This window comes from Lasioglossum baleicum, chromosome 16 (assembly GCF_051020765.1).
Source record: "Lasioglossum baleicum chromosome 16, iyLasBale1, whole genome shotgun sequence".
Lineage (NCBI taxonomy): Eukaryota > Metazoa > Arthropoda > Insecta > Hymenoptera > Halictidae > Lasioglossum > Lasioglossum baleicum.
Window position 1 is genome coordinate 12,009,055 of NC_134944.1, and position 23,997 is coordinate 12,033,051.

The 23,997-nt window shown below is 43.6% G+C and overlaps 1 protein-coding gene across 1 annotated transcript; it reads right to left on the reverse strand.

The window, feature by feature from the left end:
- Positions 1–1,007: 1,007 nt before the first annotated feature.
- Positions 1,008–23,753, reverse strand: Zfh1 (Zn finger homeodomain 1). The gene is made up of 9 exons (XM_076440749.1): positions 23,619–23,753; positions 9,065–9,390; positions 7,590–7,730; positions 6,598–6,898; positions 6,049–6,413; positions 5,601–5,954; positions 4,552–4,890; positions 4,305–4,464; positions 1,008–3,519 (listed from the first exon to the last, which is right to left on the reverse strand). The coding sequence occupies exons 1-9, from the start codon at positions 23,650–23,652 to the stop codon at positions 3,326–3,328; spliced, it is 2,214 nt and encodes a 737-aa protein (XP_076296864.1). The 5' UTR covers positions 23,653–23,753; the 3' UTR covers positions 1,008–3,325.
- Positions 23,754–23,997: the final 244 nt, after the last annotated feature.

Below are 23,997 nucleotides of genomic sequence, written 5' to 3' on the forward strand. Positions count from 1 at the left end.
AGAAAGAGAGCGCTATGGACCCCGACTAATGCTCTCTCTCTCACTCTTTGTACCGCGCGCCGCCATTGTGGGCTTCAACTCGCCCATAAGACGGCGCAGTCTATCTCTATATGTCTATGTATCCTGCAATCCTTATTCTCATTTCTTCCCATTTCTTTTTTTTTATATCGATAACAATATATATAATATATTATTAATATATATACACATATATATATATGCATATTTATATACGTACGTACACGTAAATATACATATACATACATATACATATAAGAGATATACATATATATATATATATATATATATATATATATATATCTATTTATATAGATCACTTGTCACTCGTGGTACGTGTAAATAAAAAGAGGCGTAAACCGTTATAAAATACATTCTTCGAGTATTATTCGATCTGTAGATTAATATATATCATATATATCATACCGCTTACCTACGCGTCCGAACGAATAAAATCATAAAAATTGTTGTAATAATCATTTTTTCTTTTGCAATTTTTTTGTTTTTCGCCATTTTAATAGTACAGTTATTGGAAGCATTTTAATATTATACTTAGTGTTTACGATTCGGGGCCCGGATCTCGGTGAAGGGATTACATTCTCCGACAGATCGTTGATTCTTTCCGTTTATTTTTTTCACTCTAGAGTTTTCGGATTTTTTTTTATTGTTCGATCAGCGTGCGTGCTCGTGTCTGTTTCATTTAGTTTATTGCGAGGGTTCTCGATGCCATTCACGCGGACACAGAAAAGTACCAGAGGCCTTTTTTCTTCTAACGGATAAATAAATGGGGCACGGATAACGCCGGTACCGATACGTTATTATCGTTACTCTCACGGAATGTCTAAGGCATACTTTTTCTTTTAGGACGCGTCACACTTTTTCCTACCTTTCTTTCTCTCTCTCTTTCTCTCTCTTTCCTTTCTTTCTACACCGACATCTTTTTTTCTTTAATCGTTCCTCTGCCTTCGGACACGGTGATACGTGGAGTGATTCAGAGTTTATTCTTATTACATTAAAATGAACACATTTAAGAAATCGTAGACAAGCTTTCACTCACTGGTTGATCAAATTGGTATCGTTCCCTCCCACCGAAATTAAAATTGCACAGTAATTGCATGGAAATTCTTTCCTCCCTTAAAAAGTACCGCTTCGTATAGAGAAATTGTTATTAACTAGATAATAAATTCAGCATCGACCCTTTCCATAAAATAAAAATTGCACAGAAATCGCAAAGGAAGCGTTCCCTTCCAATTGTAATTCTTTAATATCATTATATTAATATCTTACAATTAGATACAAATATTATTTCTCCTCAGAAATAAGAAATAATAATACGATATAAAATGATGCAATTCAAACGTTAAAAATCACTAAACTTGCATTCGATTTAATAAAATATACAAAAATAATAATACGAACACATTTCACAAATCGATTTAATAAAATATGTAGAAAAATACGCAATCTAAAATAACTGAACTCGGACCACAGAACCTTGTCTATTCTCATTTGCTTATAAATGATCCAGAATCTGCCACGTATCACGCGTTGCGTATCGCTAACCGCCGCGCCGACGTCACGAGGACTCGGAATTCGAAGTAAGTACACGATGATCGAAAGATTATGGCATCGATTACCGACAAGTAAGGCCCAGAGAAACATTACGACGCTACAATAATAATGATCATTCGGTCGGATCTCGATCGGATCGAGCGAAGAAGCCGCTCGAGCCTGAGAAACGAGCGAATCATCTTAGGAGAAGGATTCTATTCAGTTTCGTTTCGTTCTCAGCGGTTTATATCGGAATTCGCAATTAAGCTCTCTGTTTTATCGCAGGGGTGGCCAACTCGCGATCATTGCAAATGGCGTGTCTCTTTCAAACTGGCGTGAATTAATTAACTTAGATCGAGTTATCCCTTTTCCTCCGCTAAGCGAAACAGATCCTGCCCCTATCCCTATTTCCCAACTCCAACGATCAACGTAAAAAGGTAGAAGGAAAAATGTAAAAGGTTGGCCACCCCCGGTTTAGCTGGTTTTCCAAAACGCATTCTGCATTCTCGGTGCTCTTCGATCATCTCGCGCGTGGTCTCTCATCTAACTGCACGCGTGCTACCGACTTTGAAAAATGCCAATCGTTCGTCTCGTCTTTTCGTTTCATCGTATTTCCAAAGTCACAAATTCAAAGAACATTCTGTTTCGTTTCAGATGAAGAATTATACGATCGACTCGTGAAGAACGTCAAGTGTGTTCGTATAATCGTAACTCTCTTTCGTTTTCTAGAAAAGGAATTCGCAAAACAATCCGCAGTCTTCGCAGAACTGAACCGAACTCGACCCAATGCGTATCTCGAGACCGCGAAAAGGAATGTCGTCGATCGCACACGCGCTACAAAAAAAAAAACCATATTGTACACCATCCTCGAAAACGTACTCTCTCATCCCTTCGCCATTTCGCGACAGAATATCGCGTGCCCCGTTTGCGAACGTGGCTAACAAATTTGTACGTTAATTAGTTTCCTTATTATTGTCATGGTATATATAATAATCTTGTTAATAAAAATACTAAAATATTATGTATATTATATATAATATATAATAGATTATTGCATTATGCATTTTTGGTACCGTTGCGTATTGTTTGGTTTCATTTTCCACACTCTCGTCGACCCAAAACGAGTTCTCGCACGGGATCCCCTTTTGTTCGCCTAACTTTTTTTTCTCTGTATAACAGTTATCTCGGAGGAACCCGGCGAGAGGTTGGGACCGATCGTGCGACTCGAGGGACGATCTACGAGAGCACCGCTCGAGCCGCCATTTTCCACCGCCATCTTCGAGGCCGTAACGTTCATCCGTCCGTGATTCATTTTTCTCTCTTTTCTCTCAGCTTCGTCTATCCGTGCTAAATATCTATATTTTTACTCTCGAACGCGCTAAATTGTTCTCTGGCTGCGTTTCACGCATCCTTTATCTTTCCTTCACGTATCGTAGTATCATAATCACGACATCATCGTTGTCGATCCCTTAACCCCCCACCCACCCAACCCCTTATTAATCATGTTCACGCGCGACGAGTCGCGAGGTATACGTGTTTCGTTTATTATCTTCTTTTCTTTTTTGTTCATTGTTTTCTTTTTTGTTGCTTTCCTATTTGGTATTCGTTTCGCAAAATTAAATGCCGAGTCCCGGTATGGGAATGAAGAGGACCGTACATACTTAACTTAACACCCGCGAGGAATCTACGTCCTCTCGTCTGACTTCTTCTTCTTCTTTTTCTTCTTGTTCTTCGGGTTAACGGAAATAGCGTTCTTCTATTCTCTATACGGTTTGCAGTAAGAGAAACGGTGATTCATGTGCTGGCTGTAGGAGCCGGAGTGAGAGAAGCGCTTTAGGCACTTGGAGCACTGGAAAGGCTTTTCGCCGCTGTGCAGTCGCTTGTGTTCGGTCAGATGGTGCTTGTGCTTGAATGCCCTTGTGCACTCTACACATTTGTACGGCCTTTGCCCTGCGGACAACGGACAGAAGTCTGTTAAGGCAGATCATCGATCGACAAATCTCCGGGACCAGTGGAAATCAAGAATGTATTAGATTATTGCATACAGAATGTCTGATTCGGAAACAGGAACTTTAAACAAACAAATTTATCGATTAACCTCCTTGCCTTACGATATCGAGTCAGTGTCGCGATGAACATTCTGAACAGAGTGTGAAAATACTATTTTGGTTTTGTTAATAGCTATTGGAAAACGTGTAGGCGTACGATAGATACAAAGTTTCTCCTTTTTTAGGGAATTAAACATTGCAATACAAGTTTTAACCTTTCGACGACGGAGCCCGAGAGTCTATTCCGACCCAGAGTATTCAAATCGTAATTTAATTAGTCAACATTAATCGCACATTAGGAACGATAGAAATACCAATGTATATCTACAAGAAATGCTTTACAAAAATGTGTTTTCGAAAAATTGATAATAAAGCTGAGGTAAGTCTGAAAAAGTTCTATTGTTAAAGTGCGAAAAAGGTCCGTGCTTCGAGGATTAATCACTGGAATCGTAAAATAAATCGTAGGGCAAGGTATGCACCATTGTAATCATCACATTCTGTCAACAAATGACGAATTTCTCGATTGCAAATGATAAATATGTGTTTCAGGTTGTTCATACGCGAGATTATAATGATACCTACATCTTCGTTCAAACACTTCGTGTGCAACGTTTCATACGCGACCACCTAATCGTTCTCCCAACGATGGATTTCATTTCTCGAGGATGATTCTACCGGAACACTTACCGGAATGTTCGTATTTGTGTCTCGCTAGGGAACTGTGCTTGGAAAATGTTTTGTCACACCGATCACAGAAGAAGACACCCTGCTCAACTTCAGCGGCTGGCGTTGCCTCCGATTGACTCGCATTTTCGTTCTCGTTCTTCACGTTCGCCTGAGGTTGAGTCTGCTCGAACAATACGGGTAGAAAGTTAAGCATCGATCATGCGCGTTGACTTGGTTGGATCAAGAGAATAATTTTCGATGCACTTGCCTTCGGAACAGTTTCTCCAGCAGGAGTTGGAGCCGTGCGTTTCGTTTCCACGGAGTCGGTGGTGGTCTCTTCGTCTATAACTAGAGGCGAGTCCTCCATGTCGTCCGCGTCTGGATTATGCGACGGGGGGTTGTCGTTCTTTGGCTCGTCGGGTGAGGAAGTCGGTATCTTGATCCAACTGGTGTCGTTCTCCTTGCACGCTGACTGCGTGAGAGCCTCCTTTTTCGACAGGTCCAAGGGTTGCTCGATGACGATCTGACTAGCTGGATTCGTCAGCGGCACCAGGGCTGGGATTTTCGACTCACGTCGATCCCTCGCTCGGGAATTTTGGAACCATACCTGCGCACGAACTCCTATTAGAACGAGTAGCACGTCTAGTCTAGTCTCGCTCGGGGATCAAAAACCGAACCCGAATCTGTTTCGGTTCTTTGTAACTCGTGAAACTCTGTAACCCAGACTAACAGCGGATTTACAGTACGAACTTTCAACTTCTTTCCTTATTTAAAATTATGCTTTGGTGCCGATCAGTTGAATTTATTTACGAATCAATTTTAAGTAGTACGAGGACAACTTATTGACATTTATATTTTAGGTAATTAGCAGAAAGAACGTATGCAGTGAGACCTCGCTTAACGCTGTTCGAGTATTACGCGGTAGTAATGGAATTGGAATGTTTCATTTAGCGCTCGAACTTATTGGAACGTAACCCCCGCTTAACGCGGGGTCTCACTGTATGTAGTATTGTTCTTGAAGCGCCCGATTCAAAGAGCGAAAAATAAAAGAAATTGATGAATGGTTTTTTGATTTTCTGTTGTTATGGGCTCGGGAGTTCGGGACGAATGTTTCCCATTCTCATTTCACACGTTGGGTTGAAGAGATCGTTAGTATGCTCGGATTGCGTTCGGTTAATATTCCTTCTAGGATATGAAAACCGTTTCCCTCGAGGTTAGTATGGTTTACAACGGGTTACAGTAACCTTCCTCGGTGAACCGGGTTTGGATTAGACTTGGGCGTCGGGTTAGAATCCCTGTGATGGTCCGCAGATGTACCTGTACGACTCGAGTGGGGAAATTGATGTAATTCGCGATCATGATGATCTCCTCCTTCTTAGGCCGAGGATTAATGGCGTAGTATCCTTTCAGGACGGCCAATTGCTCGTCGTCTATCAACGATCTGGCCCTCACCCTCCTCCCGTTGTCGTTGTGTGTCTGCGTGGCATCCTCCTCGTCCTCAGAGTCCGCTTCCGAGCTGTCTTCGGCTTTCCTCTTGCAGCTCGATTTCGCGCTCGGTTGATTTACGTCCTCGAGCTTCGCAGCTAAACCTTCGCTCTGGGAATCATATTGATCCGTCGTCGACCAATCTGGATAGTGAGCCATCTCGCTGGACATTTCGCTATCTTGATCCTGGCCGATTACAAAACACTTCTGTTAAATCATCCGCGTTCCTCCCTTCTACTATAAATCACAATGTTAAATAACATGAAACGATTGAAATTACTTGATAATCGTCATCGAACTCCCTCTTCATGGTAGCCGGTGATGTCGACAGTTTCCGCACGTTCGCTTCCAACAGCTGTTTCGTCACCGAGGTGTTCACCGTTTCCAAGATCCGTCGAACCGCATCCAAACCCTGAGAATCAGTCGGCGCAGGGGATTCTTTGCCTTCCGTGCCTTCCGTGCCCTCGGTCCCTTCGGAATCCGCTGTCGATGGGCTCATCAGCTCCCGATGAGACTCGAATTGCTCGGCTACCTCGTCCAATCTCTTCGAATGCAGCTGATTTAGCATTTTGCCCAGGGACGTCTGCAGGAAGTAGCTGCCGAACGCCATCATTCGAGGCAGGAGCGTCGGTATGTCGTAAATACCTGCAATGGAGAGTCGCATTCTTCTTCTATTAATTGAAACAAATATGGGGGTCGTAGCCCTGACCTACAAAATCACCTTGAAACGGTAGGAAGTTGAAAATTGAAAGAAATTCGGAGTGTAGAGGACTGAATCTTTTTAGAGGACGGTGGAGAGGATTGGTTGTGGTTGAAGAGGGCTGCTCACCTGCTCCTTCTCGTTGGATTTCCTGGTAGTCCGAGGGCGAAAGCTTCGGTAGAATGGGGAGGAAAGTGTTATTGTTCGCGGCAAGTAAATCGACCTCGCGTCTCAAAGGCGGCAGTGGCTGTTGCGCTTTTTTCGGGCCGCGATCGACGCTCGTCACGTTCGCGTGCCTCGACTTCTTCAGGTTCACGATCAAGCACTTCTTCGACGTCATGTGACTCGAGTATGAACCAGAGTGAGAGAAACGTTTGCCGCAATTGTTGCATTGGAATGGCTTTTCACCGCTGTGGATGCGAAGGTGCTCCTGCGTCAACCAACAAACGAACCGTCGTAGAACAATAGTATTTCGGCCACTCTATCGTCGAGTTCGTGTGTGCACACCGATTCTCGCGAGTCTGGAATACGTGCTTATTTCATTTAGAAATTCAAATGGTATCGCAAAATATTTTACTACGAACAATTTTGATTGTAGGTCTCGTCGTTCCAAACTTACGAGTGTCGGTGCAATATGTGAACGTAACTAATGTCTAAGAACTAGAAAACGGACAGACCAGCTCATTCGATGCAAGTGTATATCAATCGATGCATACCGTCACGTATATTGTTGCACGCAGAAATTAATAAATATTTACGAATAAGTAGAAACTAGAATTACTTCAAATTTTAACAGGTACCTGTTTTGTAAAAAAAGTCCTAAAATTCTAAAGTTCTCTTCGGATTATTACAGGTATGACACGTTTTCAAAATGTTGAAGCTTTGGCGTGCAACAGTGAGACGTGGCTGCATGTTCGTATAATCGAAAAGCGAAACGAAAGAACGTAAATTCTATTGAAAAGAAAATCGTTCGAGTTACAGGAGAAACTATAATGTGTAATCGATTCAGGCGGTGCTGCGTGAGAGAGAGAGAGAGAGAGAGAGAGAGAGAGACCGTGAAAGAGAAATCAACGAAACAATGTACGAATGAGAAATGAAAAATAAGGGTGCACTCGTAGTACCTTGAGGTGATGCTTAAACTTGAAGGCTTTCTCGCAATTGGGACACTTAAACTTACGAAGCACGGCACTCTCATCATGGCTGATCATGTGCCTCTGGAGTCGGTAGACGTTTGCAAAGGTCTTGCTGCACACCTTGCAGGACTGGAACAATAAATACATTCGATTTTTAATTAGCCACTCCGCAGAATGAGCGTTTAAAAGGATGCCAAGCAGTAGCGCGTTATAACTAGTTGGGGCCTTGGGCAAAGTAGAATTTCGGGGCCGCCGGGGAAAACCGTAGAATTTGGATCTTGATATATGTTCGGGGCCCCCTTTCGCTTTGGGGCCTCAGGCATTTGCCCAAGTTGCCCATAGGGTATCGCGCCACTGATGCCAAGTATTATTATTAGACGGTCTGTATTTTGACAGCAACACGTTCATGACCAGCAAAATGATGACTTAAACTGCGCTCAATTTCGTCTGAACTGTACCACAGTTACTTTTCACAAAGACGTCGACCACAAAAGTGATCGGAAAATCAGGCGAAAAGCTGCAGTGGAGTCTACTTTATTCGAAGCACCCACGCAACCACGTGGCTGCGGTTCCGGTCTAGCTGTAAACAACGCGAGGTAACAAAAGGAGATTGAAATTTCAAAGTAATCTTGGAACACTACCACTATGTACCACACACTCTCGACTACCAGCACGAACTAATTCTTCGAGCTTAATCACGGTACGGCTGTGAAATGTTATGAATAACAGCCTATGTCCGACTTCAACTTCGTATTATTCGGTAACTAAATGTGATATAATTAGACTGCGGATGTTTATGCAATTTTCAATTTCTTTAGGCAAATTTTGAAAAAGTGGAGTCATATAAAATTTTATTTTCAGTGGTAATAGTTCTGAGATGAATAAAAAACGTACTAAATTCTATGTATAGAATATTCTATATTCTTGCATTTTAAAAACAATTTTAGAAGCCATAAATGCATAAATGCAGTCCAGTAATAATTGATATAACAGCAGTCGAAGGATAAGTCAAGGTAAACCGAGAAATAAACACTTGTTACATGTCATTTGGTGCTTGTTTTCTTTTCGTTAGTTCTTGATGGGTACTCGTTGCGCCGAGTACACAATGTCATCCCCAACTGGCCATTGCTTACAGGATGTTAACAATTAAAGCAACGTTTTGTCTACAATAGCCACGATAGTACCAACAATTTACCGTAAATCATCAAATCTTCAAGCCACTGAAATTCGGCCTGTGCCCTGTGCGCGAGGAATCATGAAATCATCTAAAACAGGCAACGTGGTCGTGGCAGAGGAAAGAAGGAGAAGAAAATGATAATAGAAAGGTAAATACAGAGGAGAAGGAGGAGGAGGAGGAGGAGGGGTGAGAAACAGTAGGCAGGTCGCGCATGATCGATAATACGCCGGGTGGAACAATGGAGTCTCGGTGTGTCCCTCGCGTCCTTGACGTTCGTTTCACTCACCACTTGGGGGAACTGAGCGTTGAGATCGTTCTTGTCGATGGCGTAGGTGGTCTTGTGCTCCTCGAGATGGACCTGAAGAACGTGGACGTCCCGGCAGAGGATGCCGCACTGTGGACACCTCTCGCCACCCTGTTTCGTCGATCCACCCTCGCTACCACCCGCCCCCGCGTTACCACCACCACCACCACCACCACCACCACCACTGACAGCTTCGCTACCTGGCCCGCTACCACCTCCAACAGCACCTCCTGTGGTTGGCGCCCCGGCCGTGCAACCTCCGCCCACCTCCGCGTTCACGACACCTGCTGCCTCGTCCTCGCTGCAACCTGAAACACGGGCCACACGTGCATCATTATTTGTCGCCTCTGTCTACCCTCTTTTTTTTCGCTGCCAACCCCGCGTTTCCCTCCGTACCGTCCCCTTTCGCCCTTCTCTCACACCTCTCGCTGCAGATACATAGCGTAGTAATAACAGACCGCGGTCTGTGTTCGCGGCTGCATCCACACCGAGCGTTCCGATGATTTTATGGGGATGCAGCATGATGGAGGACCCGATCGATGCTCGCTGTTCCGACGATTCCACTAAATCGTCATGTAACCCTCATCCGTCCCTTGTGTCAAACAGTTTTCCCGAAATAGGTTATACTATTCTGTTATTTGTATGCAGGTCAATTTGCCCGAAACTTGGCGATTTTTATTTTCTTTCAATGGGAAACACGCGCGCGTAATCGGAAAACCTAAGGTGTAAACGTTAATAGAGATTTTTTAGCATAATCAAACAGTTTTACGAGTCATGAATCTTTTATTATTATAAAATACTAGCTAGTCGCGGCCTAGCTGGTCCACAGCTAGACCCTCCGGGCGGGTTGCGCCCGATCACTGGCGGTATACATACCTGCAAAGGTTGTTATATCAGACAATAAACGCGTACGAATCAGCTCCGAACCGGCCGATTATAATTTACAATCACCGCGCTCCGACAACTTCAACCCCCGACAGATGGACAACACATGCGACAGACCCACCGAATCAGATCGATGGGATCATACATACATACTTTTCTATTTATCATATGTGTATATACAATACAGTGGGCAATGTTGGGAAAATTTTATTGTTTTTTAATAATAAATAATAAATAAACGTATGATTTTAATTGCAAATAATAACTAAACTTTTTATTTAAATAAAAGTAATTTAAATAATTCCAAAAGTGATCTATTTATTATTTCTTATTTGCAAATAAAAGATTATTTATTATTTGGATTGAGGTGGAAGTCGATTAAATAGTTTTTGGTCTTCTCTTATTTCTTGTATTTTGTATACACAATGAACACGTACGCGTTTTTTGTCTGGTATAGCAACCTTTTCAGGTATACGCCAGTGGTCGGGCCTGTCTGGAGGGCCTAGCTGCCTATAAAAAAAATACAATTTAATTTATTATTTTTGTCAATACAAATAATAATTGAAATTGTATTTGTAAATAACAGTTAACTTTATTATTTTAAATCAATAGTGGCAATAACTACTGCAGACACTGCAGTGCCAGCAATAGTAGTTTACCCTATCGAGAAATGAGAACGCGAATCCCGCACCCTTGCAATCCTGGAAACGAGTCTACCGCCTTAACTAATCAATTGAATTAAGAAATTGTTGTGTGAACGAATGTGTTTTCTGGTAGTTAAATTAATGCTTCATTAACGCTTTCTTTCACGTTTCACGAGCTCAGTGGGTCAACAAAAGTTCGAGCGAAAGAGCTTCGAGCCTCGGGAGAGAATAAAGTAAATTTCCGAGGACCGTGCCGCAGAGAAGTTGCTTGTAAGCCGCTTTAAGATCCGATCAACGCGAAACGTGGGACGCGAATATCTTCGCGAACGAACATGAACCCAATTGAAGACAGAACCACTACAGTCTACACGGTCTACACGTCGTTCCGTCGACTTTCGTAAATATACAATTGCGAAGAGCCCGAGCGCCTCTTCGCGAGGTATACAACCGGAAAAATATCGACTACAAATTTTTCCAGTGCAAATACAACAGCAAGCCTCTGTTATCTGAACGTCTCTTATCTGGAACTGTTTAGCAATTCACCAAATACATATTCCCAAAGTGAAACATTCAAGATGTACTTCGATACGCTCATGTGCTTCTATTCTTCAAATAATCATTCACACTTCGCTTCAACCGTGAAAAGGTTAATAAAAATTGAAATTGAACGCGAGGACCAAATCGATCGCTAAACATTCAAGTATCGTACAGTCGCCGCGGATTGGCGCGGATTGGCGCGGATTGGCGCGGATAGTATGTTGACACGCCTGAAAAATCCATATTTTCTATTTTAAATCAATAATTTAGGAATTATTCGAAAATATACAGGGTGAGTCACCTAACGTTGCCACCGCAAATATCTTTGTTGTTTTTAAAGATACGCGTCAAATGTCTGAAGGACAAAATTGAACGGTAAAATTTTGTTTCTATGTAATTTTTTTTGGAGATATGAAGGTCACCTTGATTTTTATAAATGGAATGTCCTATTTTTTATACCATAGATCGATAGAGTATCAAATTCCGAGTATAAAAGTGTTGACCTTCATATGACCTAAATCTAATCGTTAACGAGATAATATCCGAAGAGGAAAGAAAATTGTTTGGATAATATTTCGATTGATTATCTTGCGATTACCTTGCGATTACCTTGCGAGGGTTAACAATGTTCGTGAGAAATTCGTGCGGAGGAAAATTCTCGGAAAAATGGCCTACGAAGTGGCTCGACCGATTCGTTGGTTTACTTGGTCCGAAAATAAGCGTGGGTACCTATTCAATTTAGGTGAGTCCTCTTCGGCCGTTTATCCTCTCACCGATCAACGAAATCTCAGTGTTCGTTGCACGCGATTCGATTCCGGGAACAAGACCGCGGCTTCCCTCTCCCTCTCTCTCTTCAGAGAGAAAGAGAGAGAGAGAGGGAGAATGCTCTCTCGGCCACGGGAAACGGTTCCGCTGATTCGGGTGTATCGTCGTCCGCGATTCTCTCTCCCTCTCTCTCTCTCTCTCTCGTGAATTGCATCAGACGAAATTAGTTAACCAATCGGTATCGCGGAACGATTCGGACGAGCGAATTCGCACACCTCTGTGAACTGAAACACGCGGCGACCTCAGCCACGAGTAGTCACCTCGTAACGAGCAATCGATACGAAACCGAACAGTTCCTCGAGCTGGAAACCTGTCTCATGGTTAACTGGCCATGTTAACGTTAACGCGGATTTTACACCGACCACCAACTGCCAGCGAATTTCGCGACATTGCTGAAAAATTGAATCAACGGAAAACCCACTCGATTAAATTGTTAACCCCTCGCCGTACGATTTTTCTTCACGGTTATACTAGTTACAAGCAATTGCAACTTTTTCAAAATGTTTTTTGTTTGGTTTTCAAAAAAGTTATACTGTTTTAAAGTGCGTTCAAATACTTTCGTGGTTCACTGTACGTTTACTTTGACGCTGAAAATATTGATCGCAAAACAGTTGAACTTTATTTTGTCTTAAAAGAAAGACATAACATTCATATATTTAGCAGACCACTTTCCTAATTATCGGCATATATTTAATCCTAAATTCAAACCCAACTTTCTATCATTATATTAAAATCTAAATTCAGATTCAACTTTCAATCATTATGTTTAAATCTAAATTCAACTTTGAATCATTACATGTATGTGCCCATAATTATACAAGCTGGAGTGAAATGAAAGAGAGGAAAGGGGGTTGAAGAATCGAAGAAGCAACGTTTAACCCGAGGAGAAGCGACGCGACGATTCGACATTTGGCAAATCGCCGGACAGTATAAAATTTCGACGTGAGTCACACGCCGTCGAAGATTTCTGCACCACGACGTGTGTTTTCGCCTTTTATATCGACTCGTCCCGTAACACATGTCTCTCTAGCACGTGGCGTTCGTCTTTTAAGAGGAAACGCTTCCACTTCGACGATAAAGGATCGCGGGGACCAAGTGATTCTCGAGTTCGAGCGTTTCATCTGTTTCGAGAGGGTATTCGCTTTTTCGTTACCGCGAAACCACATGATCTTCCCCCGTATCTCAGTAAAGTGAAAAGAACACTGATACAAATACGATCTGGATCTGTTTACAATGTCATAGTCAACCTTTAAACTCGATCCATGCAAATTTTTGCTCGAAAATAATAAATACTTCCGGCGTAGTAATTTTTATGAAATTCTTAAAAATCTTCACATTTTTCATTTTTTTTCTCTAAATTTTTAATAAAATACAGCATGGATAAAATCTCTCAATTCTTTTCGAAACTGTTATGTTAGACAGGACGAAACCGGGGCTGGGCTGTTACGGTGGAAGTTTGTGACTAAAAATCTACACCGTTGTCTCAGGTTTCGAGTGCCGAGAAGATTTATGGCCGGGAAAACGTCTTTTCGTAGACCTGGCGCACGTGGTGCCCGTGTGCCGGATGCCGAGTCGCAAAAACCCGGTGGTCGTAAAACAAATTGACCGACCATGAAGCCTAATCTCTCATGTTCGGTCTGTTCGGGTCCAGAGAGACCTGTTAACCCCGTGTCGGTCACCTGGATGACACGTGTGAACTGTGAACCAGTCTCTCTCCTAGATCAAGATTCCAATTTTCCCGATGGAAACGGTTTATTAGCGGTACAGACGTAATTGCTTTGGGTTTCGTAATGTCCGTCGCAACGTGATCGAAAGCGACCTATGTATTATCGTCGCGCGACGATCACGGAGTATATGTCGGCGTTTAAAGGCAACGTCGAATCCAACGTAGATCCATGACACGGCTATACATCCTCGCCACGGCACGTAGGAAGGCAGAAAAGGTCACGGCTCTGACCCATTTCGACGTTTTATCGGAGTACACCGCGAGCAAAGTTCGCCTCGTGGTGCACGAGTCTCGGCACGAGCAGATTATGTATATGTATGTGTGCTCTCCGCTCGCAAGACTTCCATTTTCTTTTTCCGCCGGGTTTTCCCTGTTCTCGCGAGCCCCTATTTTCACAAAGTACATCTCTTATTTTCGAAAATCAGGATTTCAACCGAACAAGAACAGTTTGGAATAAAAATGAGAGGCGGTGTGTTGACGATCTGATTTGAGAAAAGGTCCGTTTATGCTTGCCGCGCGAACACACACAGTTAGTATCGAATCCACTTTGTCACCGAGAGAAGACGGCGCGGCACGGCGCGGCGGTGTCTGTGAGAAGGGTGGATCAGTCCTCCAGCTACATAGAACGGACAATATCTCGAGCAAAGGTTAACGTCCAAGTTACGAAGGCTGTGTGCAGATGCGAATCTTTCGTGCTGTCCTCGAGGGAAGGGGATGCGCCACCAATGACGTCAGTGGAATGCTGAAACGAGCATAGCAAATTGCAAGTGATATCACGCAATCTGAAATTCGTTCGCGGCGGTGGCTACGTTGGTCGTCTTGGTCGCCGCTCGTGATTAAACCGCGTCCATTTTGTACTTGCAAGCGCAGGGACGCTTATTCGTGAAAAGATCATCCTGGTCAAGGATATTCTTTTCTAATTAACCCTTTTGGAATCTCGAAGCAATTTTAATTCGAAAATCAAAGCATTTCTATCAACCCAGATCGGTTTTATGTTTTATTCTATGTACTCGCGTCCTTTATGCAAAATAAAAATGTTCAACAGCGATTGTGGGCACAGCAGGAGTTAAATAAAAATTCATTTCATCCCCTAACAGTTTTCTACACTTGAAAGCAACACATAACGGTATTTTCAGACTTTTCTAATTTCTCACTGCTTTATATTTCACCTAGCCAATTTCTTTATAAATGCATAAAAATCCGTAGTCTGTACATTACGTTGCAACCGCAGATGCGTCAGCGCAACAATTCTTGGATTTCCAGCTTTATCCAGAACTGTTTCGTTACAAAACATCCGTATTAAGGCGGTGGACTCGTGCCCAGGATTGCAAGGGTGCGGGATTCGCGTTCTCAATTCTCGATAATACAAAAAATGGGGGTTTTTAGTAGTCAAAACGCTAGATACAAGATCGATCTAGGGCGCTGTCGCCCTCAAAAGTCCTATCTTCTCGTTTACGAGGTGTAATTTGCTCTATTCGGCAGCGTATAGCTATGAAAATAGCTAAAAAACGCAAATTACGGTACGGAATAAGACGCTGAGAAGTGAGAACGCGCATCCCGCACCCTTGCAATTCTGGAAACAAGTCTACCGCCTTAAATGACGACGCATCACCGAGTCCTTGTGCATCAGGAGCATCGGACCACCCGCAGACCTCCCGTCGTTGTTCGTCCTTGACGGATCGGTAGGGATGATTTTATGGCACCTCCACGCCGTTTTCTGACCTGGGCTCTCTCCTGGGAAGTTTTCTCACGTTAGAGTCCAGGCCAACTAATTTCCTGAAATCTTCCCGATCGTAGTCGTTTGATTTCACCGAACGTGCGAGCACGTAACGCGGTGAACTTGATCCCATTGCCAGTGGGTCGGCTGGTAGGCACCTTCAACGACCGGAGGTGGAAAAAAAAGAGAGATGATCGAGCTTACGTCACTCGTAGAACGGTGGATCAAGGCATAAAGGCTTGTTCGCACGGCGCGGCGCGGCGCGGCGCCGAAGATACGACGCCGACGCAGCCGGCGCGCGGTGCGGCGATCCGGCTGACGCCGCAACGTGCCGGTACCGCGCGAGAAGTAAACGATTTGTAGAGGAGGTCATTGAGCTTGATAGGGCGCGGCCGCCATCTTCCGCAACGATGAAACTACAATGTGACTTCCCAAGGGCTGATTTTCATCGGCCGCGCAACTGTTCGCCGATGAAAAATCGTTTCAACCCGTTTCCGGAAGCTGTGCGAGCTAAATGCTACTGTGACGCGCTCATTCACGTCACTGTTCTAAATCAATTTTGAATTTTGATGAAATCAGGATGAAATCAGTGACAGGATAACGCAGGACGTGTTGCGTGTCGAACATTCACGATCGCGCGAAAATGGATCGTCAGCGTATGTGTATATGTATTCGCGTGTTTTGCAACATCCTTCCTACGCCGCGATAAGATAATGATATGGCACTGGGGCAATGAAACGTTTCGTGTTTTGATCGCGAGGAATTTGATCGCCCAGGCGACCCTTCTTCTTCCTTGTTTCCTATTTGTGTATCTGCTTACAAAGTTGCATTGTCCCTCCCGATAAGGAACGTCGAATCTAAATAGATCGATTTTCAGGAAGGAATGATCCCTCGGAGGCCATGAAAGGGTGGACTTGTTCGAAATTCAAACCTCGCCCGGAAAGCAACCGAGATTTCTCGGATTTCCTAGAAGCTCTCGTGACAATTGACCAGATCTCGTGCCTAAAGGCTGCCCACTTTCCGCGGGCAATCGACACGCTACATATTATTTCATATGATAATCTCAGGAAACGTCTGCTCAGATAGACTGCGTTGCTCCTTTGAGTCCGTTTCGCAACGACACGGCGCGCGGCGTTCAGAGAAACTTTCACATGCGAAAAAAAAGTATTTATAGACAAATAAAAATCAATGCTCAATATTTTCTAGGACGTCCTTTACAGCTAACGACTTTAATCATTCGGTTTGGTAAATATTTAGACAATTTTTTAATACTGTTTTGTCAAGATGTCCCCAACAATTTTCAATAATTTTGAGTGAAGATCTTGGCTGGCCACTCGAAAACACAAATAATTTTTTAAGAAAAGTATTTCTTGACCGGAGTGCAATCTCGCTGCCTCTCTGTATCGAGTAAATATTGTCAATGATCCTAATTGCAAGTGTAATTATGACTCCGAGGACTTTGGATCATGTTCTATGGCAGCGACGTCTATATGATTCCCAAAGAATTAAATTAGTAAATAAGCTGCGTAAAATTAAGTGTTTTCTACCATTAAAAGCGGACATTTTCTTTGCAGAACAAAATGTTAAAGCCTGCGAATTTATCTTCCAGTTTTTAAACGATTACAAACTACGTCTCTAACGGTTATTAAGACTGTCAATATACACTGACTGCAAGCCTAATGTATAATTGTTAAAGCTGAAATGATGCTGTAATAGATTTCAGTGGGTCAATAAAAGAAAGATTCGAAAGACCGATTCCTTCGTGAGAGGAGGCTCGAAAGCGAAAAAATCGTAGCCCACGGAAAGTGCAAAATAACACGCGGGGACTATTCGCGGATAAAAACAGTTTTAACGGTGACGTTACGTCGGCTTACCAAACCGACTTCCTACTGAATGGGGTTTTGATCGTATCGTCGAAGAGACGCGACGCGTGCGAATCGCAGCGACCCGCCGTGTATTTTATTTTTATTCGCGAGTGCCCCACCACAGACCCGGTGAAAAACGGTGCGCGTTGCTGAGAGGTAGGAAGGTTCGCTGTTGAAAAGCAGAAACACTCGGTCGGAAGAATCGATGGGTTATTTTTCTTGTTTTGCGAATCCACACTCTTTGTGTTCTTTACGGCGGCCGAATTATTTTTGTTATCGATCAATCGTTGCAAATGTAGCGGCCGGTGGAATCCCGATCGAATAAAAATCATCACCTTGGTGTAATTTGTTTGTCTTGCTGTGAACTGCGTGTTCGTTAACACCGGCAGTCTTCGTGAAATCGATGACAAGCGAATAAAAATAAATTGCGCTACCTAACGTGTACAGTGTACAGAGAATGCTCCGATGTAATTTATCTTCTGTTTCTCAATGCGTTCCTCGAGTTTCTGGGAGGTTATGGCATCAGATTAGGATCGCTCGAACACGAAGCAGCGTTTACGGTTCTGGCAACAGGGGAAGATCATTCGGAAAACGACGCGGCCGAAGAGGCGGCAAACGTAAATCTTCGACAATGTTCGGGATTGAACGCGAATGGCACTTTTATTCCGCGGTATTATGCGCAAGCACCAGCCAATCAATGAAACGCGCGCGCCAATTGGTCGCAGGCTAAATGCCGAGCAATCGGCCGCATCAACTTCGTTGATTAATTCGAGAGAAACGCTCGAAAACCGCGTCTTCGTTTCACACCGAGGAAAACACTACACGTATCCTACTCCATCGACACGGTACTGGAAAATCGTAACAAGTCGTTCGAAATCGTATTCCGGACCGCCACTGATTCATCGAGCACGATTCTTTGCCAGAAACAATGCTTATTGCCTACAATTACGAGATACTGGTATGATTATGTGCTTGGACGTGATCTGAGATACGCACGAATGGCGTAATAACTGTTTGATATGTCTTTATATTGCCTGGAAGCTCCTTGGAGCAGTAACTTCCGGCTTTTTAATACTCGATCTCTGTCTTCTGCCATACTCTGAAGGTCTTTGTAGGCATTTTTCTAATCGGGCAATCAAATCTTTCTTTTTGGAGAAAAAAGGAAAACTCGCAGAAGTTCATTCTTTATATTGTTAAAGAATTTCATCGAGACCAATTTTTCTCGAACCAATTTCGCGGCCATACTCGCATAAACCGGTCGGCCATCGCGAGAATGTGCGAACGCGTCGCAGTCGGACGCGAAAGTCGGCCGAGCAAAAGTTTTAATGAATCCGCGCGTTATCACGCGTCGCCGATTTCAGATTGTAATGAGTTGGCCGGAGATATTAAAAAACTATTTAATTAAACAAATTCCGCGGCCAGGAGCTGGAGGAGCTGGAGGAGCTGGAGGAGCCGGAGAAACAAGTGGAAGTTAATTCGAAGCGCAGGAGACCGGGAACAACGCGTCTGGGTACAAACTAAAATGAAACAGCCGAGCAAACACACGGGGCGACCGCGTGCCGCCGAACACAGTTAATTACTCTTTTGTCGTCTGTCGTGTTTGGGAAGTTCGCAAATACAGGCGAGCGTGTATGTTAAGGACACTGGGTATAGCAGTTGCGGAACAACGAAATTAACGCCGGGTTATAGGAATGTACAAAAGTACAGTGACTTTAACAGATTCCAAAGAAAATTCGAAATCAGCCCGTCCCGCAAAGGAACGTGTCGACGCTCCGTCGCGTCGCGTCGCGTCGCTTCGCACAGAACTCGTGCAGGCTGTTTTAAGACCGTGCCAAGAAAGTCCCAGAGTCCTATGAATCGTATATCGATTGGTTTGCGAAATTCATCGGTCTCGAAATAAATCTTCGCCGTGCGTCGCTCGTTTTCCTCTCCGGTCGCGTCGAATTCCCTGGCCCGATTCGTGGGCTTCTTTTATCTAGCCTGTGCGCGAGAAAGTGTATTCTACACACGCGAACCGCGAACCGGCTATATTGTTCTTCCTCGACAGATAAGGCTCACCACGTTCCGCGGAAAAGATGAAAGAGCCACTGTACCAACCGCGGACGCAGTTGCATTGCACAGTGGGCCGTTTCTATCGAATAGGTAGGAATTCATTCAAAAATTTTTAACCCTTTGCACTAATTGATTAGATACCGACATATCTGACAATGAAACGCCATCGATTCACATCAACCAACATATGTATCTATAATTAATTCAACGACCGATCCGCTCGCGATCATCAGAATCGACTCCCCTAGTTTCTTTCGAATTCCTGCACTGCTCCAGTCCATTAACAGGATCAAGTCCCCGGACACCGGTCAGCGAGCAGTTGAGTAAATATTTACCGGAAAATCGATTAAAGAGAAGCCGGGAGCGATTGAGTTACGGCCTCGCGATTCATCGCGAGCTGCGAATCGATCGAGTGGTCGTCGCGAATCCTCCTCCGCGATATTCTTTCGCGAGAATGGTGGGAGGGAGGGCGTCGCGACGTCCCACCTGATATCGCAAAAATAGAACCCGCGGTTTTCGCCGCCTCGGGAACGTCCGATCGGCAAATATTTTCGCACCATCTCCGTCCCGTTGTTCAATAATGCCCCCGACACTGGTGCTCCCGTATCGATTCTATCTTGTTGACTCGAGTGTGAACGGTTGATCTTGGCCTCGTCGACCACGAATCGACACGGTGATCCCAATTACAGATTGCTGATCTTTACATGCAAAATAAGGAATCATCGTGAAAACGGGAAGTTGCACGAACAAGTTTGCAAACCGAGTCGAAAATAAGGTCTAGTGTTCCATTGTTTCGCGCAACACGCAGGAGTACAGTCCCGAATCGAAAGGAGCCGCGATTTTCCGCTCTGAAACGCTCTAAAACGCTCTAAAACGCTCTAAAACGAGAGTCTGGTCGCGCGGCTCGGCTCGAGAATTTCTTTTCGAAGACACGAAAGCGGAACAGAGCAGGCACGAGTCTAAAGTTCATCGAGACGGACTATACGCATCCGTGAATCACGGAAACCGGGTCCGGGGATCGTTGTTAGGTGACGCGGCGCGGCGCCGACACGTTCCACCGATAAAGAACAAACGTACTGACGATCGACGGGAAATCGCAAGACCCTATAAATCCCGATGAGTAAAAAATACTTTCGCGGCTAAAACCCCGATACTAAAGTCGGTGCACGTGGGCGGACAATCCGTTTGATGCGTTCCGCGAACGGTTTACGACGCACCCTTGGTTCACGGATCGACGTTACGCTGCGAATCTTTATGCAGAATAAAGATTTTCTGCACGGGTTGCAAGAACTACGAGTTAACTGTCATTGGACCGCGAATCTTTAGGCGTTTATGGCTTCCAAAAATTGACAAAAAATTCTATCATAGATGATAAAATTCCACAGAATTTAATTCGATTTTTATGTATTTCAGATCTATAAAGGCTCCACTGCCACTGAAAATATGATTTTATTAGATCCCACTTTGCGCATTTGAAATTTACACAGAGAGAAGGTTAATAGAAGTTATGTAGCAGCGTCCAAAATTCATCCCAACGCTTCGCTTCCCCGTTGGCCTGGATACTGATAACTATGATCAGTTGCAACGCTGGCGAAACGCTGCGATAAAACTTCTTTTGGATAAGCTTGCACCCGGAAGCTGCGATCGATAATGCCAATTTCAGTTATGCTAACGAATCTCCAAATCAGTTACAAGTGAACTGCGGATATTTTTATGCGCGGAACATAAAAATCAATGATGGTATCATTGTTATTGTAAAGAATCTTTCAGTTGACGAGAACTGTGTGATAGGGAGGATCGAATACATTTCGGACGATCAGCTCGAACACGTTGGTTTGCTAAAAACTGGCTATATTTTCGCCAAGTGGAGGCGCATGCCCGAAACCACCGCACGCGTTAAAATGCAACGCGTATTCGGGCGTGCTCCAACGCGTTCGCGCGCATCGCGAACGGCTGTATTTACGAAGAGGTAGGGCAAACTGTACTATTGCTGGCACTGCAGTACATAGTTACATATTGGCACTTTTGATGTAAACGGCAAATATTAAGAATTCCTGGTATAGAAAATCATTTTATATTACTCCTTATTTATATTCCAAAGCAACGTTGTAAGTTTTCATAACAGAATTCCGCATATGACTGTTAGCAACGCTGGAGGACATCCAGTAAGACCGACGGATGATCACAGTGCAGTGTAAACAGTGTTTTGTTAAATTTTCGTTACGAGGAAGTATACTTTATCGCTTTATGACTTAATTTCGGACTGTACTACAGAAAGATTCATGCTTTGGATCTTTAAAACAAAACAAGTCTTCTTATCATTTCTTGGCACTGCCAATTATTGTACAATAAAGGGGTCAATCGCTATAGGATAATAAAGTGCCAATCATTGCAATGGAAATTAGAGAGTTAATCGTTGGTACTATTTATTTACCTACTTGCGCAAATCACTCATATTCTTTATATTATAGAATATACTAAAAAATACACTGAGGCAGATTTACTTCAGGCTATAGACGCAGTTCAAATTGGCATGGCCAAAAAAACGGTGGAAGAAAGAAATGGAAAGGAAAACACAATGCTAAAAGATCTAAAGAAAGTTCGTCCTCGCAGAAGAAAATGAAAATTGTGTGTGCAGCCTTAAAGACTGATAGAGATATCGAACTTAAAAATACTGATGATGAGTACGATGACTTACCCTTAAAAACGAACGGAGATACACTTGATAAAAATTATAATTCCCGATAATAATAATTCCTATTCAGTTCTTCAATGCCAATTAATGAGACATGCTGTGTCAATAACTGTACTATTTGTCTTCCAAGTAATCTAAGATTTATGACTGAAAAATCTCAATTAGCTTATGGCTTATAACAATAGCAAGTTAAGCTCGTTCAAACATTTCAAAAAAAGATAAAAAGATTTTTACTACGATTTTAGCTTAGGGTGCCAATAATTGTACAGTTTACTCTATTTACGGAGAGCACGCAGGAATCACGTGTGGGTGGCTGCGACTCGAGAGAACGAGGCCCAAAAACGAACAATTCTATCGTCGACGATACGACACCGATAAAGTACAATATGTAAGTAACCGATACCGTCATCGTGATGCACGGAATTTACGTTCTTCAAACGCAATCCGCGCGGTCAAAGTGCAGCGTCCACTAATCGAGAGATTCCACGCGAGACAGAGAAACGATCGGGACACGGTCCTGGACAGGTCCGACCACGAAAACTTCAATAGGTTAATTCTAGTAATCAATTGGGCGAACACAAAAATAAAAATTAATTTGTTTGTGCAAGACGCAGGCACCATATCAACATTTCTTTATGTTTTGTCTGAATGTTTTTTCTGTTCTAATTTACATCCACCCGTTTTTGTCATAAATGCATAAAATCCACAGTTATCAGTCTCGAACACCAGATAAATTACCCTAAAAATTGATAAAGAACCGCTGCACAGTTATTAACCCCTCGTCGCTACATTTTCTTTATAGTTACAGTGATTAAAAAACGTCTTCATTCCGAAAAATGTCGTAAAAGAGAGTACATTTATTTGAATGCTTAAATATTGATTACTAGACTAAGGATCTGTATGCATTCATAGCGAAATTGGGTGGATGAAATTTAAAATTGTTGAAAAAATTTTTAAATTGCAGATGTCGCAATACATGACTTCTCCTCTATTAAAATCATTAAAGGGCAGACATAATATTCAATCTAAAAAGAAGCGTGTCACATTCATATTTGTTCGACATTGTTCAATATCTCCATCGCTTCATCTGCTTCCTGCTTCGTTAAAATACGACAAAGGGTTAAACAAATGAGGAAGGAAAATTGAAAAATCCGCGAGTTCGCGCCACTGGGCACAGGTGCGCACGTGTGGCTTCAAAAAGTACCGCCTCCGACAAAATCCTCCAACCCCCTTCACCCCAACCTTCAATCAAACTCGAACCAACCTGAAAAAACTTTCTAGTCCGGACAGGTACCGAACCATAACCCTAGAAACACGTTTGTGGACCACTAAAACCGTAGGAAAACTCCGCAGTGTCGAAATAAGAGAGCGGTTAATGAAATAACGATTGTCTGTGTGGCAGTGCGCAAGCGCTGGAGGCGCGTACCGCGAGAAACGAAGGAACGTTTTGGATGCACACGCGTACAGGTTATGAGCGAGCGAGCGAGCGAGCGAGAGACAGAGAGAGAGAGAGAGAGAGAGAGAGAGAGAGAGAGAGAGAGATAGCGACCGAGCAAGATGGATAAAGAAAAAGAGAAAAGAGTGACTCACCTTTGAACGTATTTCGGACGAGAGTCATGTTCATATTCACTCGAGCACGACCCAGTGTGCTCGTCGAGGTAATCGTTGAAATAACGCTAGGTGAAATGTCCCCGCAGCTGCGACACGTCTTGCGATCCCGCTCAAGAGTTCGTCCAGCGTGATCTGTGACGTTTCTCGGTGCAGCGACGCATGGTTGCACTCTTGCTCGTCGTTTCCCCGTTCTCGAACCGTTCGATAACTATCCGCAGCCGTTACTTCGGTCGTTCCCGCATCGGGCCCACGAGGAATCAATTCCACGAAGAAGAAAGATCCGCCGCCTTTCGAAAACCGTTCGTTTCTTTTCCGGTGGACCAACCGGAGCCGAGATCCCTCAGGTCCGCGGACGTTC

Bases quoted from the DNA above. Each gene is read 5' to 3' on its own strand.
- Zfh1 (XM_076440749.1), bottom strand. From the start codon at position 23,652: ATGAACATGACTCTCGTCCGAAATACGTTCAAAG. The intron at 5,955-6,048 runs GTAATTTCAATC...GTAATCGGCCAG, and splicing joins AGTTCGATGACGATTATCAA to GATCAAGATAGCGAAATGTC. The intron at 4,465-4,551 runs GCAAGTGCATCG...TTGTTCGAGCAG, and splicing joins CTGGAGAAACTGTTCCGAAG to ACTCAACCTCAGGCGAACGT.